This window comes from Ictidomys tridecemlineatus, unplaced genomic scaffold (genome assembly GCF_052094955.1).
Source record: "Ictidomys tridecemlineatus isolate mIctTri1 unplaced genomic scaffold, mIctTri1.hap1 Scaffold_601, whole genome shotgun sequence".
Classification (NCBI taxonomy): domain Eukaryota; kingdom Metazoa; phylum Chordata; class Mammalia; order Rodentia; family Sciuridae; genus Ictidomys; species Ictidomys tridecemlineatus.
In genome coordinates, this window is record NW_027524096.1 from 92645 (window position 1) to 111708 (window position 19064).

The window sequence follows — 19064 nt, forward strand, 5'->3', positions numbered from 1 at the left end:
TATTACTCACTCTTGGTAGCCATCTTGGTTATCAGATGGACTGTTGCAGTATTACTGCTGACACTCACCTACCCCTGATTTTACTTAAAGCTTAAGGGGAGCGATGGTGGGAAGTTTATTGAATTATGTTAAAATTATTCTATTTTACTATTAGTTACCATTGTCAATTTCCTCCTGTGCCTAATTTATAACAGTCATAAGAATGTAGATATAGGGGGAAACAGTGTATATAGGGCTCAGTGCCATCTGCAGCTCAGGCATCCACTGGGAGTCTCGGGATGTATCCCTGGGTGGGGGTACTACTGTATATTTTAAGTGGACTTCTAGACACCAAAGGGTTGGAACCTGTTTTTTGAACCCCTCTGATAATCTCTGATAATTGGTACGTTTAGGCCCCTGACGTATAATGTGATTATTGATCCAGTTGAAATAGCATCTGCTGTGCTTGGTACCGTTCTGTGTAATTGCCCTGGTTCTTTGTGCCTGTTTTTGTCTGTCTCTTCTTTTCCTGCCTTTTGATTCCATCTACTCACATTTCTCAGCATACCTGTTATGCTTCTTTTTAAAAACCTTTTTTAGTGGTTGTAGTGTATACTGATAACTAACCCAGGTCCACTTTCGGATGACACTGCCGGGTCGAGACTGGTGTCAGTACCTCACAGCAACAAAGCATTCCTGGTGCTTCTGCCACCCCGCGTCACACTGTCATCTCACATGTACGTATACAGTTCTCATCGAGGACATTTGTTAATTTTGTTCTGAACAAACTTATCCAAGAAAACTTAAGTTGTTTTTCTTTTTTATGTAAGTCTCTTTCTGGCCGGGATCATGGTCCTTGTCTTTAAAGGACTTCTTTTATCATTTCTTGCCAGGCAGCTTCCTGGTGACACAGTCCCTCTGTGGTGTGTCTGAGAGTCTCTATTTCTCTTCACTCTGAGGCTGAGTTTTCAGGACATGGCTGTAGGTTGGGGGGCTTTCACCTCAACACTTCTAAGTGTTTTGCTCCACGCTCTTCCTTGAATACTTTCTGAGCAGTTGGATATATTGTGTCTCTGTTCCCAGAGGCCGGGCTTCTTCCTCTGGTCCCTTTAGGGTGTGTGTGTTTGATGGTGGTTCTGTTTTGGTGTTGGCTTGGCTTTCTCTTGGTACTGCAGTTTGGATTCCTGGAGGCTGAGGCTGGGTGGAGTTGTTTTGTTGTTCCTTCTACTTGAAGTTCTCTGAGCCACTTTGATTTGGTACTAATTTGGGAAGTTCTCCTCTTCTCTTCCGTGGATTCCCATCTTGTCTACATGACACCTCTTATCTTCCCACAGTTCTTAGATGTTGGTTCTTTCTCTCCCTGTCTCCCTCCCCCTCAGCCTCTCTCCCTCTCCCTCTCCCTCTCCTCCTTTTCCTCTCCATCTCCCCCTCTCCCCCTCTACCTCTCCCTTCTCCTCCCCCACTCCTCTGCATGTCTCCCTTTCTCTCTCCCTGTCTCCCTCTCCCTTGTTGCCCCCTCCTTCTCTCTCTCTCTTTCCCTCTCCCTCTCCATCTCCCTCTCCCTGTCTACCTCTCCCTGTCTCCCTCATCTCCCTCTCCCTCTCCCTCTCCCTCTCCCTTTCCCTCTTCTCCCTCTCCCTCTCCCTATCTTGCTTTGCTTTCGTGTTTTGGAAGCTGAGACATTCTTTGCTCAGTGGAGTCCAGTATGTTAATGAGCTCATCAAAGCTCTTTCTCATTTGTGTCCCACCATTTTGTGTCTCCATCTCTTTCTGCCTTGTCCCCTCTGCTGGTGCCTGTTCTCTGTCTTTCCATGAGAGCCCTTGGCAGGTTAGTCGTGGTTGTTTGAGGGGTTTCTGGTCTGAGGGTCCCAGCATCCCTCCTGGTGGGAGTCTAGTTTCCGTGCTTGCTCCTCTCTCAGGCCTTTGCCTTTTAGTCTGCCTTGTAACTCTAGCACTGGGGAAGGGAGCTCGTGGAAATAGGCCTTGGGGAGTGTCCAGGAGTGGGAGGCAAGCTTTCTGTGGCCCCTCCAGCGGGTCCCTGTCTCCTGAGCCTGCATCCTAGGCTGGGAATGTCCCCAGTGCTTCTCCCTGTTGCCCTCTTAGGTGGAACAGCAGGACTCAGGGTGCTGGAGCTGGGTGCCTGCCTTCCCCCAGGTGACACAGGCTCTGGTGATTCCCAGTTGTTCAGACTCTGATAAAGCAGTTTCTCTAGAGGGCAGCCTTGTTAGGAACAGAATGCTCTGGCATATGTCAGAAAGGTCCAGAAACATGAGGAACCTGGAGACAGTCTCAGTGGGAACACTGAACTCCTGCAGCTGAAACCCACAAAGGTGGAGGGCCCCTGTGATCTGGCGGTGGTTCTGAGTTTTTCTTTTTCTTTTTTCTGTTTCTTTCTTTTTTCTTTTCTTTTCTTTTTTTTCTTTTCTTTTTTTTTTTTTTTTTTTTTTTTGGTGCTGGAGGTTAAACTCAGGACTTCACTCTGCAGAATAAGCTCTGCCCACTGGGTTCCCTCCCTGGAGTTTTCAATATTCAACTTGCCTACTGAGCCTCCAGAAATCCATCAATTACAACCTGCCTTTGCCAAGACTAGTATACACATTTTCATAGCAGCTTTGTTTATAGACAAGAACTGGAAACAGTGTAGATGTCTATCAGCAGGTGAGTGGATGCAGACTCCCCAGGCCCACCTTAAGAGACAGTTGATCACTCAAAAATAGGAAAGGGTGAGCTATTGGCACTTAACCTTGATGATGCTCAAAATAATTATGTTGAAAGAAGCCAGATTAAAAAAAAAAAATAAAACATGCTGTATGATTCCATTTATTGAAACTTCTAGAGAGTATATAGTAACAAAAAGCAGATCAGGGGTCACCTGGAGATGTGAGGGGGGATGGTGGAGGTGTGAAGTGATTGCAGAGAGGCAGGAGGAAACTTTTAGGGTGATAGACATGTTGTTTACATTGATTGTGGTGCCCTCACAGCTGATGCATAGTATTGGAACTCAGCAGAGTGTGCTTGAAATGTGCAGGTTGCTGCCCTTCATTGAAACTGTTTTTTGAAATTAGCTACAACCAACAGGGGACAGAGAAGCCCCCAAGTGGTCTCTTCCTTTACTGAAGACTATGATATAGAAATTGATTGCAGAAGAAATCTCTTTCCTGTCCATGCAATGTTTTGAGCTTATCAGTGCTTACCTCCTGCGTGGCTAAATCGATCCTGCTTCAAATGCTGGGCGAGATCTTCAGGGGTGTAAGTACCACGTAGGCAACATGATGCCAAAGCGAGGTCTGTGCCCCCAGATGCAGGTCCCTTCCCTCATGCATCAATCCTTTGGGGATTCCAAGGCCTTTGGAAAGAAAGTTGAGGGGTCCTGGGAGCAAAGAGGGTTGGGGATGTGCCAAGGGATGAGTAGGAGGTGCGCACTGGGAGGAGGACACTCCACACGGGCCTCCACTGTGCACCCAGTGTTCCGCGAGGCTGGTTCAGAGCCAGGGCTGCAGGCCAGGCACATCTGGGCACATTGCAGGTTCAGGGGACTCTGCCGAGCCTAGAGAAGGGGATACTGGTGCTGAGCAGCATATATCAGGGAAATCGGTCGCTCACACCTGACAGATCCCTTTCCAGGGCAGTCTTGGGGCCCTGCTGCAGGGACACCCAGTGAGAATGCTTGAGGAAACCTTTCTGTCCAGGAACGGGGTGGGGCTGGTGAGTGCTGGGGTCCTAGGGCGAGTTGGCTGCAGCTTTTTACCTGAAGTCCCCCTGTCCCGCCCCTTGATGATCCTCCTGGAGTCGGGCCCCAAGTGACTTCTCCCTTGGTAGCCTTTGGGAGGCACCGAGGAACTGTCTGGGGCCCTGTCCCTGAGGGCGACAGGGCTTTCAGTGTTTGCTGACTTGAGTCTTGGGGAGTTTGTAAGGAGGACTCCAGCCCTCCACCTCTACCCGCAGACATCCAATGGATGGCTAAAGGCAGAATTAGAAGGGCAGCATCTCTGCCTCAATATATGGCCCATCCATCCCCTTTGCCTGAGTCACCTTGGATTTGTTACGGGACCCTGCTGGCTGCATCAGTGCCCACCAGCACAAGGAACAGGCAAAAAAAAAATAAAAAAAAGAAAAGAAAAAAAGAAAGAAAAAGGAAAAAATCAAGAACTTTGATCAAACTGGGGAGAAGCAGCCAGAAGGCTTGGAAGAAAAGCCCCTGACCCACAGAAGTGGTTACAGTTTAAAGAAACAAAACCCAAGTGATCTACATATGTGAATTTCCTTAGCTTGAAGAAAAGCAAAAATGGGAAAAGCAAAGAAAATGCCTAGGCAGATGGCCTGTGCCCAGGCCTGAGGAAGGGCGGGACCCATCTTAGCTTTCCTGGCTCCTGAGGTGGGTGTGGGGGTTGTAGCCCCTCTCTATTTTCAGCAGAAGGAAGTTGCTCTTCATTCAGAATCCAGACCCCCGCCCCCATGCAGTCTGTTTCATGTCCCAGGAACAAGGTCTGATTGATGTGCATCTGAGAGCCAAAGCAGGTGACACAGCTCTCCTGACAAGGCACCACCTGGCCAATCCTGGGTAGATGGACAGACCTCAACTGGTCAGGACCACCTGCTTTGGCAGCTGTGCAAAGCCCAAGCCCTTGCCCTCATTCCCCTCTCTATAAAAGCTCCAAGTCATTGTCACCCCCTGAAGACAGGCTAAGATGTGGGTCCCCTGCCTTCCCCGTGTGGCTGCACTGATAAAAGTTCCTTTCCTGCTGGGCATGGTGGTGCATGCCTGTAATCCCAGAGATTCTCGGGAGGCTGAGGCAGGAGGATCACTTGAGGTCAACCTTGGTGATTTAGTGAGACCCTCAGCAACATAGCAAGACCCCTTCTCAAAACAAGAATAAAAAGGATTGGGGTGTGCTCAGTGGTAAGGCACCCGGGTTCAATTCCTAGTCCTTTACCTGGAGCTGAAGCTCCCTGCCTCCTTTTCTTTTGCGGGTTAAAGCTTTCCCTGTGCATTCAGTCTCATTGGACTTGGAGTTACCATTGACCCAACTCATAAGTTCCCATCTCTGGTATCTCCTAATCCTCTTGGTACTGGGGATTGGACCAGGGGCTCTGCCACTGAGCTACATCCTCAGCCCTTTTAATTCTTTATCTTAAGACAGTGCCTCAATCAGTTGCTAAACCTGGCCTCAAACCCACAATCCTCCTGCCTCAGCCTCCTGAGTCACTCTAGCACAGGTGGGTGCCACTGTGCTCGGCCTGTGGTTGCATTTGGATGCAGTCCAAGCTGCTGCAGGTTTGAGGAATGTTCTGTGGGCATCTATATAACAGTACCTGGACGGGGGTGCTTTCTGCAGGGGGCGCCAGACCCTCTCGCTGTTTTTTTCTGTGGATGTCTGCCTGGCCTGCAGTGGGTAGGTCACAGGACATTCAGGAGAGATCTAGGGCACTGGGCAGTGCCCTCCATCCAGCAGGTGACCTGGCAGGAAGAGCCCTTGCAGCAGGGAAGTGGGGTGGCACTCTGTAGGTGAAAGCACAGAGCTCTCTGATGACTAGTGACTAACACAGTGTGAAGCAGAAACATCCCATGAACTTCATGTTCAAGTACAAAGTTGGCTAGGATGACTGGGTGGCATTGCAATCTCCTGAAGGTCCTTCTTGGATTCATACAAAAAGAGAGCGAGGGACTAAGGAGCAGGAAGGAAACACAACTTTTTCAAACACTGAGATCTGGAGTCCAGCTCCTGCCATGTAGTCAGTGAATGAATGGATAATAATTGTTTTTATGGGACCATGTGACCTGGGGCTGCTCAGCTTCCTGTGGGCCCTCAGCATCCCTATGTATAAAGCAGGGGCACAGACCAAGGGTGCTGTCAGCTTTCTGTTGCTGTGACAAAGCATCTGAGAGAATCCCCTTAAAAGGAAACGGTTTCTTTTGACTCATGGCTGCATAGGTCTCAGTCCATGGCACCTTAGCCCTGTTGCTTTGGGCCTGTGGCAGCACAGTAGGACATCCTGGCAGCTGGAGCACATGACAGAGGAGGCTGCTCATCTCTGGGTAACTGGGAAGAGGGTGGGTAGGACTGGGCTGGGTCCCAATATCCCCCTCAAGGTCACACCCCTAATGATCTCATTCCTTCCAGGAGGCCCCACCTACTAAAGTTTCCATTAGTCCCAAGGGCCACAGGCTGGTGACCAAGCCTTTAGCACATGGGCAATGGGGACATTTGACATCCAAACCACAATACCAAGTGATCATTAGCTGGGGGCTAACCCCCGGTCACCGGGCCAACCCCTCCCCACAGCCCAGGCCTGGGGAGATTGACTGCATTCTGCAGGACACCCACTGCAGGCAGCTGCCTCAGCCAACATGGAAGTCCTTAGCAGAGGCTCTTTTATTTCACGGGGGGTGGTACCAGTGATTGATCTCAGGGATGCTTGACCACTGAACCCCATCCCCAGCCCAATTTTTAATTTGATTTAGGGTAGGGTCTCACTGATTTGCTTAGTGCCTTGCCATTGCTAAGGCTGATTTTGAAATTTTTGATCCTCCAGCCTCAGCCTTCGGAGGTGCAGGGATTCCAGGAGTGCACCACTGCTTTGGCCAAAAGGCTCCTTTTTGGCAGTGGGGTTTCCTTGGAGAGAAAGCTGACCCTGTCCTGGGGTCATCCCTGATTTGCCCACACAGCAGAGCTTTGTTACTTTTTCTTTTCTCTGGAGGGCAACTCAATTCATACCTAGTAAACATAGCCCCACAGGTTCTCTGATTAAGAATAGTGCAGAGCTGGGGGGCAGTGGTACATGCCTGTAATTTCAGGACTCTGGAGGCTGAGGCTGGAGGATGGCATGTTTGAAGCCAACCTTAGCCATTTAGTGAGGCTCTGAGCAATTCACTGAGACTCTGTCTGTAATGAAGTATTTTAAAAAGGGCTGGGTATGTGGCTCAGTGGTAAAGCATCCCTTGGTTCAACCCCTGGTACCAAAAGAGAGAGAGAGAGAGAAGTGAAGAAATAAGGGAAATCAAAACTCAAGCTAAGATCTTAACCCTGCAAACGCAGCTGGTAGAGAAACGTGTTGACTTCAGGGCTATGAGGATTCACCTCACCAAGACTCAGGTAGCAAATGCTCTCCAAACCTGTCACCCTCAGGGCTGAGTGAGCTCCGCGGTAGAGCACTTGCCTAGCATGTGCAAGGCCCTGGGTTCAATGCCCAGTGCGGCAACAAAAAGAATTTCAAAACCCCATGTGATCCTCAGGTCCAGGGAGAGCAGTCAGAGCAGCTGTCTGCCCCTGAGACTGGGCCTGGGAGGACTCACTGGGAGGATGCCAGGGGGCTCATCAAAGGTCCGGGGAATTGCCACCAGTGCGGCCAAGGTCACTCCTAGATGGCAAAATGAAACCTGTGAGCCACGTTTTCTGTGACTCTCAGGAATCCCTTCCACACCTCTGTCCTTAAAACAGGGAAGAGTAATAATGTCACTCAGTCCCTTTGTACTGCTGGGACCACAGTGGTCTTTAGAGGAGATCTCATGGCTGCCCTGGGTCGCCCCCTGCTTCACATCCCCTTGGTGACCAGTGAGTGGTCTCTTCCCACCTGAGTGCTGTCCAGACCCGACTCCTGGGGTGCAAGCCTTCCCCTCCACCCTCCACCAGTGCTCACCAGCTGCCCTGGGGCATGGGAGGCTGTGACCCAGGCTTGGGTAGGGCTTCCCCCTTAGCCAGAGCTGTCCTGAGAGCCCCAGGCTGCAGCCCCAGCCTGGAAGTGGCTGCCTGGAACAGAGCAGGAGGTTGCTCCTTGTGGCCCCTCTGGCCCCTCTCTTCCTCCTGTTGAAGGAGCATGTGAGGAATGGCTTGTCCTTAACCCTGTGCAGAAGCTTCCAAAGAAACCGCTTCAAAGCCCTGGAGCAGGGGAGGGGTTTGAAAGGTTTGTGGAGCCATCTGAGAAGAAATGGCAGAACTTCAGAGATGAACAAGAGAGCAGGAGTTCCAAGCCTCTTTCGATGGAGTTTCTAGCAAAACAGGATGTTGGTTGCAGGAGCCAGATGCAAGCCAGGCTCAGATGACCCCATGGAGTACCATCAGGCGACCAATGGCCACTTGAAAACTGTATCGTAAAAGAGCTTCCAGTCCTGAAGCGCAAACTATGCCAGGGGCCTCCAGGCTAAGTGACAGAAGCAGGCACACAATGACACATGGCCTGTGACCTCACTCATGGAGAGTATAATACAGTTGTACCATAGAAGTAGAAAACATTATTGTGACCAATATTTTCATAATGATGATTATTAGGATGGCCTTTCATGTTGGTTGTGATAATTGACAGCTGTCATTTTACAAATAATGTTGATCTAACGGTCCCTCTGGGCCATGCTCTAGGCCAGCCACTCTACCTGCCTTGCCTACCTGATCCTCACAGTGTCCCCAAGAAGCCAACACAACAAACCAGAAAGCACAATGTCCCTGCTAGCAAGTGCAGGACCTAAGTCTTGAACCCAGACACGGAGACCAACCAAATTCAATGAAATATTTACTGGAATACTGGTAGAAATCTAGGAGAAGAGGCTGTGGGCTAGAAATGGGGAGGGTTGGCTTCAATCCTCAAAACCCAAAGCTGTCAAGATGGTTCAATTGACCATCCACGTTAGAAACTACTCTCCAACGAAATATGCCCCAAACATTGTCAAAACCGAGGGACCGATTGGGAGGAAATGGCAACCCAGTAGAACAGGAGGCACGAGGAGAAACACAGATGAGCACTATGCACGGGAGGAGGTCACTGGAACACAGCTGGCAAGAAGATGAACACAGGCTCAAATGATGTGTTTTATTTATTTATTTTTTACCCAAATTAAGGATGTTGATAATATGTGCTGGGAGGGGATAGGAAGATAAGCTTTTTTCATACACTTTGGAGGCACATTTAACATTATCCATGAAACTTAAAAAATGCACGAATGCTATGCTCCCTACAACACAGAAATTCAGGTCTTGGGACGTGCCCTGGGAAGCTCCCAGAAGGAAGTTCATTTCAATGCCGTGTTAAATTATAAGACATGTACAATGCAATGGCCATTGGCAGGAAGTCTGTGGCCACAGTGAATAAGGAGGCACGGGCTGACTGCAAGTTCTTAGGACCTGTGGGTGGAAAGAAGACCCTGGACCACATGTTTCAGCTGTGGGACACAGACACAGCCCTGAACATAGGCTGGTCCAGCGGCACTGTGCATCTCTCCAGATCCACACAGTGTGGAAACCGCAGCCATCACTTGGCTTTAGGGACAGTAGCTGAGGTGGTTTTCTTTTCTGAGAGATAGGGGACCACGGGTGACTCCCTAATAGACAGATGACCAGAGCCACCTCTGGGGAGAGTCTGGGCCAGGAGGTGATGGGAGAAGAGGAATTCGATCATCTGTTTCCATTTTTCTGTGATTTGGTTCAAGTGGTAAAGCGGTGCTATTTATTAATTAATGGATCAAATAGGTTCATCATTGTTTTAGAGTACAATTAGGTGCCTTCAAACTTTAGGCTACATGGGCACATTTGAGAACGGTGCCAGCCATTCTCTCATCCTTTGGGTCATTCCCCTCCTATGTCCTGTGAGACATTTTCTATGTGAGGCTTGAAGAAGAAGAAGAAGAGAATATTCTGTAAAGAAAACCTTATGATCTGTGCATTATAAAATTGAATGGGTTCATTCAGAAATCAGAAGTTCTATTGAAAGCTCTTTGCATGAGGCAAATAAAACTTATTTTTAGGCATCCTGGTGAAGACAAGGTTTTATCTTTCTGTCTCATGTCTGTGTTTTTCTTTTTATTTGTTAGAATGAAATCCATAGGTTGGCAGACCATTCTATCAGATGTGTACCTAGATGACATTTCAATTACCCACTTTTACATGGTAGACATTTTGTACATGAACACTGCCTGTCTGCAACTCTTTTTAAAACAGGACTGGGCTCAGGAGCCCAAATACCAATGTTAGCTGGAACATGTTCTCCAGTTTGGCCTATCTGTCAGTATTCCCTGAGGTCATCTGTTCCATGAGCTTCGTTACTCCTGCTCCCTCACCAGCTTTCATAGAAACCACATGCTGTCTATGAGTCAGAGACACCAATCTCACAACATAGCATTCTTTGAGTATCCAAAGTCCCACTTTTCACTTCGCCATGCCTGACATTGTCGGTAATATTTATCGGCAAATGTGAGATTTTCAAAGATCCAATTCTATGTGCTCCTTTCTCAAAGAGCCTTAGGCAGGGCTATAGCATACATAAATATGAAGTAAAGGCCTAGTTTTTAAAATGTCATCCATCGAATAGTTGACACATATCTGAGATATTTTTTATTTTGGAGGAGGTATTATTTAATAGGGAAATCCAACAGCTACATGATAGTGAAATGAGAAGTCTTGCATCCATTTTATTCTTTGTGATGATTTTGATGAGTAAGGATAAGATACTTCCTTGTTCCAATGAAGATGTTGCCCACTTCTGTGAATGGATGCACCGTGTCACCCACTACTTGCATATCTGCATGTTGTGCTTGACATTACCATCGTACTTGGCACGTGGCAGAAAGTCAATACTGAAGTTCAGCTCTTGTGTTCTAGCAGCTGTGCTGCAGATCCTTGGTGTGCCACCTTGTGCAATCCATGCTGCTCTGTTCATGTTCCTATTGACTTCCTGGTGATGAGCATCATGGTCTCCTGGTCTTGAGAATGGCCAAGCATTTCTCTGTGAATGTGGAAGGTGGGCATGTGGAAGGCTTCAGGGAGGAGGGATCATTGATCATGTACTCTAATCCATGTGCCTGTTTAATGACCTGTTTTTCTTCTTGGGTTTTAAGGGAGACACTGCCCTCAAACACTTCTGTGCAGCTGGGAATGCAGGCTTCTGCTTCACCTTGAAGGAAGCATTCATGAATCCTTTCCAGAAGACATGAGAAGAGAGAGTGAGCCTCTGGTAACATGCAGGTTCCTTGCATTGCCCATGGGCTAGAGGAGAGAAGAGTTGCTTCATGAGATTTGATCCCCTTTTTCCTGAAGAGTTCCACACGGAGGTGAGTCCCCAGCATGTTTAGACATCATTTCAGACATCTTTGTTGATGGAAATGAATCACACCCCCTGATGATGTGGAAGAGCTAAAGATGGGTTTGCTATGAATTTTCTATTTCATTTCTCAGGGCCTGAGTCAAGCCAGCCATTGTGCTGTCAGCGCATGAGCTGCTGGTCAAATGTGAGGAAGTGGTCTTGCTTTATGAAAACACCATCCTGAGTCAGTGAGCCAGAGGCAGCCTGCAGTCCCTCTTTTCCTGTAAAGGCAGATTGCTGTGGATGGCCTCTGGCCTCATCATGCAGCCCTGCTCAGAGTAGGGGATTGAGGGTCCAGGCAGATCCCAGTTCCTTTTGACCTTTATTGCCATTGGGCCGCCCCAGGGTCCTTGGACTCTACCTGGTCTTCTGGCCTGGGTCAGGGGATGTGAGGTTTGGAATCCCCCTCTGTGGCAGGATCCCAGGCCCCCCAGCCACTTGAGGGCAGCACATCCTTCCCTAATTGTGTTAGAGGGGGAGGATTCTCCCGCCCATCCTCATCCATGCTCATCCCTCATTTTGTAGCTTCGCACCTTAGGACCTTTATTCATTGACTTACGCTAAGATGAGTCAATCAGCAGTCTCCCAAGGGTTTACATTGTGGTAATTGACACCGAACATCTGTTTTGTAATTAAACCATTTTGGAGGACACAGTTAAGTGGCATTAAGCATGTTCATGTTGGTGTATAGGCGTCACCACCATGCATCTCCAGAACTCACGTGGACACACTCTTGCCATCAATGCGGAATTCTAGTGCCCTTGAGGCCCAGGAAAAGAACATTGTACTTTATCTTTTTATGAACCTGATAATTGAGAATCTGAGATAAGTGAAATCCTACAAAATTTGCCTTTCTCTGGACACGATCATTTTCAAGGGATGCAGTTCACCCCCACTCGTGGGCATATCAGGTCCACTGCTAACTCTGCGGGTGTTTCAATTGCACTCTCGGTGACAGTGGTGACTGTGTGCACATGAGCTGTGTGTCCAGCTCAGATCCCAGGATCTAGGGTCTTTGGTTCCACGCAGCCTATAGGTTGCCTGTTCCTCCAGGTGTCTGCAGGCCAGTGGCACGAAGGCCCTGGGCCTGGTGGTTTCTTTAGGTGAGTGCAATACGTGTCCAAAGTGTCGTGGGACATGATGGACTATAAATAGAAGCAATGCCTGGATACTCCTGGGATCTCAGTAGGCTCAGCCTGTGTGCTGAGAATTGTTGTGACCTCCTAATTAATGGGCCCCCAGAATCCCAGAGAAAAGGGCAAGTCCAGAGCAGTGGAACCTCACTGTCTTCTGAGAGAACTTTTGGGGTGGGGGGCCGGGATACATTGATGTGAGGACGCTGATGCAGAGTCACATGCTTCGAATCCAGGTAGAGGTGCTCAGGAACAGCCTGGGCTGGCACGTGGGTTCCCCACCTGCACACCTGTGGAACATCTTGGGGCTCTGATTAGCACAGCAGCCTGACCACGTGAGGGCATCTGCTGTCTCTGCGTACAGTGAGCTGGGTTTTCTTCACGTCCCTCAACAATTCCACATAACACCAGCTCTGAACCCAGAGTCCTGGGCACTTAGTTGAGGCTCCATCAGCTCCCACCTCTCTCTACCTGACAGAGCCCTCCTGGCTCCCTCTGCACTCATTACATTGAAGATGAAACCCTGGAGGGTGGGACTTCCCGTCATCCAGAAGTTCCCAAACACATTCCACTGTTCCTGGAACTCAAATGGTTGGGGGGGCCACAAGCATCCTGGCATCCATGTGTGGGAACCATGGTAGTATAATCAAGAAACAGGAAGGAGAGGGGTTGGACTGATCAGTACAGGTGGCAGGGCCTAGTACAGAGTGGAACGGAGAGTTCTCACCCGGGGTGATTGTTGTGATGTGCACAAATGCTCTGCTGGTGCTGGGGTGCCCGCATGGTTTCTGGGGTCTTGAAAGGCTACAGATGCCCACAGAGTGTTCTCAGATGCACAGTGGGAGGCCCGTTGCAATATGTACATGTGGAAGAAGTAGGAGACCCCCTTAGTGTGGAGGTGCCATCTAGAAGGCAGCCTCACTTCTCTGAAAAAGTTGATTGGAAAAAAAGGGTCCGGACCTGTGCCCAAAGGGCCATATATGCTCCTGGAAGTTGGTGGTGGAAATAGTTCTCCATCCATTAATCACTCCCTCACTCACTAATGTCCTTGTGTCCTTGAGAAAGGCTCTCCCTTTCCTGGTTTTCCTGAATAGAAATCCTCTTGCCTCTTGGGTGAATAGGGTTATGGGTTGTGCAGAGGGTGGTGGTTTACTGAGCATCTTAGAGACTGTCCTTTATGGAGCCTAATGATCCCAACTGGGGAATGAGGCCAGGGTCCTAACTGTGGTTAGTGTGAGGACACCATGGGTTCAGAGAGGGAAAGAAGGACAAGGGAAACTCAGATGTCCCTTCATGGCCCCTGGAGTTAGAGGACTTACCCCTTTGTACCTGGGATCAGGAGACCTCATTTCCTCGAGGACACGCACACTCAGACGTTAATCTTGAGTGTGGGTTCCTTTCTGGGGTCCAGGGCTGTTGTTAGCCACCAGGAATGACAGTGCTCTCCATGCTGAGTGGAGCCAGTTTTTGCCAGGAAAGAGCCCGTGGTCACGCCTTGTGCAAAGCATCCCACGCCAGGGGCTCCCATCCCTACATTCCTGTCCTGAAAGGAAACCACTCAGAGGCAAGGTGGGTCCAACCACCTCCCATGTGTTCACTCATCACTGTGTTCCAGCATCACCCCAGTTCACAGTCCTGATGGGATTGGATGTGGCTCAGAATGTCACCTTCATGAGCTCTACCCTGCCACAGCTGCAGTTCTGCAGTGGGAGAAACTCAAAACCTCAAAACACATGCACATGAAAGAAAAGAGCAAGAGCCAGAGCCCAAACAGGGCCACATGTGGCAAAGACAGCTGGAGTGCCTAGGTTGGGACTCAGAATTATGTCAGTGGGGTGGCATTGCTGCTGACACCAGCATGATAACAGAGAGCCAGCCCTGCTCATTTTGCGGAGCAGTGTGTTGGGGAAGGCAGAAGAAATTGAGAGGCAGGATTGAGTTTGGCCCTAGGAGGAGGTTGGGTAAAAGGCCAGTGTGAGTTGGAGGGCCTGGGCAGATAGAGAGAGGCCAGGGCACACCCCAAAGCCTGGAGACTGCACTTGATGTCCAGGGTTGTGAAACACCACCTCCCCTCTTACTCACAACTGAGAGCAAAGGGCATTGATGAGTTCAGTTTGTGTGCGGCTGCATCCAAGGTGGCTCGGCTAGGCACCTCTGTTTCCTTGACTCAGGAGGCTGGGAGTCCAGGCTCCACTGAGGCTCGGCTGGGAGGATCGGACTCTGAGTTTATGCCTGTGTTCCTGGTAGGATCCATGTTGGCTGAGCCTCAGTGTTTTTGCAATGAGAGGATGGGTGACTGTCATGTCTTTATCACAGGACACACTTGCTAAATGGATTTGTTGGCTCTGGGGAGGAAAGAGAGAGAGGGGAGTGGTGCTGGAGACAGGGATGCAGACAGGGGTCATGGACTTGGCATAACTCAGTCTTGGAGGTGATATCCCATCACCTGTACCCACTTCAATTCCCATGAATGCAGAGGCTGAGCCCCCTTGAGGTGAGGGGTGAACCGGTTCTGGGCAGCAGGATGCTGTGGTACCTCGGAGTCTCTGTGAGACCCCAACACTAGACACACTTGGCCCTTTTGAAATCTTAGGAGAAGCCTTGGGAAGTTGTATGGCAGAGGGGAGCAGCCTCTGCATCTCAGTCCCCTCCAACTTGCCATGGTGTAGAGAGGGAACTGCAGCCACGATGGGACGGACATTGGCCACGTCCCTGTGTGGGACACAGGCCTGATTGAGTTGGGGTGCATTCTTTGTCTCTGCCCTTCTTGTGATTGTCCCATCTCTACATTTGTGCTTTAGCCACCTGTGAGTCCCATCTCGGGTTTCAGAGAGAATAGAGGGTGTTATGGGCCAATAGACACAATAAACCCTAGAGATTAGATGCTACCCTACTTTCCAGAAAAGACTGGGCACACCATGAGTTGCACAATGATGGGACCAGGGTCCAAAAGCTGCTGAGAGGGAAGGACTGGTTGTGAATGCATTTTTGAAGGCTCCAAGCTGGAACTCTAGTGGCACCAAGCAGGGCAGATGCTGGTGGGGATGTTTGGGTAGTTGTTGGTGAACACCTGCGCACCTGAGATGTTTAGGCTAGGAGCAGAAATCAGCAGCTCATAGGGCTTTTGAAAGTGGTCTTATGTGAAAAGAGGCTCAGGTATGGGCACAGGAAATGACATCATTGCCTTGACAATGGATCAAACAGAACATGGAACCCTGGTATCCAGGCACCCACTTAACTGACCAAGCCATCCGAGCTCATTTGGTTGGAGAAACTGGAGGGAGAAGGATGTTCTCCTGTGGTTGCAAACAATGCCGAGCCTCAGGCTCCCAGGAATCTCAGGGGGGCCAACTAGCCCTTTTGTGGATGCACTGGGTGAGGCTTCATCTTAGACGCCAGAGCCTCTGGCGATTGTCGCAGAGGAGCTCAAGAGTAACAGTGAGTAGCACAGGGCAGGTGAGCCCAGCAGGCCCTCTAGTCTGATCCCTGATGAATGGCCCAGGACTCCTATTCTGACTGTGTGTGTGTGTGTGTGTGTGTGTGTGTGTGTGTGTGTGTGTGTGTGTGTTTGTACTGATGGGAACTGTCCCATTGTGCTTTGACTCTAGTGTATTGGCACAAGTCATTTTTCTGTTTGTCACCATTTCCATTTTAAACCAACATTCTTGGTCCCAACCCAGGGTGAAAATGATGAGAACACGGAGGAGCCCTTCAGGGTACAGAGCCTTGAACCTTACAGGCAGGACCAGCTTAGGAGTGAGCTCCTGCCTGTCATTTGTGGGAGGAACCTACATTTCAGCAGCAACATGGGGTTAATCTCCTGGGATTCCATCCCCACCCAGCAGGTGCTGGATCTCTTGTTCCCAAGGTAAGCACCAGACCACCAAGCCCAAGTGTGTAGCCCCCTCATGCCTGGGTCTTGGGGCTGCCATGTACCTCTCAGGGACCCAAAGGTTTGTGATACCTAATGAGATAGAGGACCACACTCATAGTGGAATGTCAGTCCCAAATGGGACGAGTCCTGGAGGTGCCTGCCACAGCCTTGCAAGGGGAGTGAACTCCCCTCTCAGGCAGAGAAACCATCCTGACTCCAGCTGATTCACAGAGGTCCGTGGAGCAGTCCCCACACACTGGGCACCATAGCTCAATGATGTGCACTGAGCTCATTCCCAGGTGGACTCAGCGAGGCCAGGTGGCCTTTCTGGTGTGATATTGGCTTTGTGAAGAACGTAGATCTGTGCCAGAGGCGTCTCAAAACTCAGGCCTTGGGAAAAGCACTTTTGGGTTAATAAAGACATGTTAGTTTCCATAGTGGGACAGAGCATCCTAGCTGGGACATAGCTGGACAGGGGCTTTGGACATGGCGGCTCCCACACCCAGAGATATGTGGGAATCAGCAGTTTGGGCTCATTCACTGATGAACATGGAGAAAGCACCCACTGTGTGAAGACACGTTTCCAGTCACGTTTCATAATTCATTGAAAAATAGGGTGCAAATGACTGCCATTGTGTCCCTTTTCATGGGGGTCAGCCTCAAACCGCAGGTGCCATGAGTACATATCCTACATGTGACTGCATCCCTGACTCCATGGGGCATAAGTGCACGTTGTCCTCTTCAGTGACTATGGTGGACCCCTGGACCAACTTCAACATGGAATGGGCTTGGGGTCAAGAGGGTGGGCTCCTGTTTCCAGAATAGGGACCTGCAAGGTGATTTGACTTGGGAAGGCTGAGGAAAGACTGCTCTCCCCAGTGTAGGGTCAGAGGTTTTCTCTGGAGGCCGTGGTGAAGGCAAGGCCAGGGTTTTGCTGACTCCACACCTTCCTCCCCACAGTGCCTCACCTTCCTTCCTGGGGATCTGGGTGAACCTCTACTCCGAGGCTTCCCATCAGCCTCCAGGCTTTCTGAGTCTGCAGCAGCTGCTATCCATGTGGCTCCTGCTGGGAGGCTTGAACCTGGAACACCAAGCACACCACCTCCTGGCCGCAATTGAAGATGGCAAATCAAGCCAGGCAAAGCCTGAGAGCCAGGCGGACTGTGGTGAGTACCTAAGGGTATATGAGGAAAGGTCCGACTGTTGTCCCACTGCAGGGAGTCTGTATGCCTGGTGTTGGGCTGGAAATTAGGACAAGCCTTTGTCCATTCAGGAAGTGACCCCAGTCTGCAAAGAGGTCCTGTGTGGGCCAAGGGCCTGAGTTCTTCCTGGCAGCAGAGGTATTGTCTGTCTGTGGGAAGGTCAGGGCAAGGCAGTCATGTTGGCATCTTTTCTCCTCTAGCTACAAGCTCAGTTCCTGTCACGGCTCCTCAGCCAACCCCAGAGCCAGAGCCTTCTCCCAGGGAAGGGGCAGAGCCGGAGTATAGGACATCAGGGGTCTCTACTCGGTCCTCCCCAAGGCCCCAATATAACAAGCGGATGAGAGGCAGGTGCCTCATTCACGTCTACCTGGAAAAGGAAAGGACAACACAGTATAGGAGCATCCTGGTAAGTCTTCGAGCAGGGGAGTCTCCTGGGAGCCCACAGTGGGGAAGACCGAGTCCACAGCAAACACTTTGGACTAGGCCTGTCTTCTTGAACTGGAGCTTCTGGAAGGTCAGGAAGGAGAGCAGAAAGTGAGCAAGAGAGAGGCGGGAGAGCAGCAGCATGCCAGGTCTGGGTGCGAGTGGGCCTGCGTGTTTTGGGGTGTGCAGGTCAGAAGTGCAGGAGTGAGTGCTGGGTTCAGAGGAGGTCAGAGAAATATCGAGGGTACAGGCCATCCTCTACTGACCTTGGTATTGAGGAGGAGTATATTGAACCGTGGAGGTTGAAGCACAGGAGTTGGCAGTCATTTTCTTGTGTGTGGGAGGGGATATGTTGCTGGTTGAAGGGAAGGGAGCCATTGTAGAATGATTAGGGTGGGTAGGTGTGGGTCACAGAGAACTGGGGGCCTTGGAGGGGCCCATTAGTGTCCTAGTTTGCATGTATGTGAATAGAGATTTAGCGGCTCTCTCTGCAGGATCTTCCTGGGTGTGGAGTATCCATCATGAGACTCTGGTGTCCACCTCCAGGGGAGCCATGTTGAACCACTGCACCTGCTGGGTCCAAACCTCCTGACACCCCAGCAAGCACTGACACTCTCGAGCCCAGCAGCTTCCATGCCTATCATTAAAGAGTCCTAGTGTGTGTTGTGCCCTGGCTGTCAGGACCAAAGCAACTAGGGTTTGTGCCTGGTCCACACAAAAATGCAGCTGCATCCCAGACCAGAGCAGGGATATGGAAGTGCACTGGACCATTCCTCCCATCTGGATGGGACTAGAGTGTGTCTGTACAAAGCCTTTTGGTCCTTATTCCCTTGTCCCTGTAGGGCATAGCAGGTTGAAGCAAACTCTTGTACCAAGATTGGACTAGAGGCTCATAGGAAGACCCCCACATGATCACATGAAGGCCTCAGGTAGCAGGGTATCAAGATGGTGCCCTTGTGTTGAGAGCTCACTTGTCTCTGATTGTCCTTGAGCACTGTCCTCTGGGTAGCTACTCCCAAATTCCCTCTCTGATGAGCTTTCTCCAACCCTGCTCAGGTGACCTGCCAGGACAGGGCTCCAGTCATCATCCGCAGGGCCTTAGATGCACACTTGCTCCAGCAGGAGGACCCAGAAAACTACGAGCTTCTGCAAATTCTCTCGAACCATCAGAGTAAGTGGAACCATCAGAGGGTAGGGAGCAGTGAGTCACAGTGGGCTCACGATAACTGGGAGCCAAAACACAGTGTGCATTGACCCAATGCCCAGGAAGAGTACGGTGGGACTTGTGCACAAAACAAAGTGTAATGATGGGGCATAAATCTGCAGGTTCTTCATGTTCCCCAGGGGCTGTGGACCTGCCTAACATGTGTTCTTTCCTTGGCCTGA

At 50.2% G+C, this 19064-nt stretch overlaps 1 protein-coding gene across 3 annotated transcripts in view; it reads left to right on the forward strand.

Annotated features, from left to right (window-relative positions):
- Nucleotides 1-19064, forward strand: part of LOC144374171 (uncharacterized) — a 77884-nt gene that overhangs the window by 49893 nt on the left and 8927 nt on the right. Inside the window, exons 1-7 of one of the 3 annotated variants that reach the window (XM_078037099.1) lie at nt 52-716; nt 2439-3228; nt 10802-11014; nt 15860-16047; nt 17014-17219; nt 17456-17661; nt 18735-18849. In XM_078037099.1, the coding sequence (XP_077893225.1) occupies nt 10973-11014; nt 15860-16047; nt 17014-17219; nt 17456-17661; nt 18735-18849 (757 nt within the window). In that variant the 5' untranslated portion in view covers nt 52-716; nt 2439-3228; nt 10802-10972. Of the gene's footprint in view, nt 1-51; nt 717-2438; nt 3229-5784; nt 10705-10801; nt 11015-15859; nt 16048-17013; nt 17220-17455; nt 17662-18734; nt 18850-19064 lie in introns of those variants that run through there. The other 2 variants (XM_078037098.1, XM_078037100.1) reach the window with 2 other exon arrangements.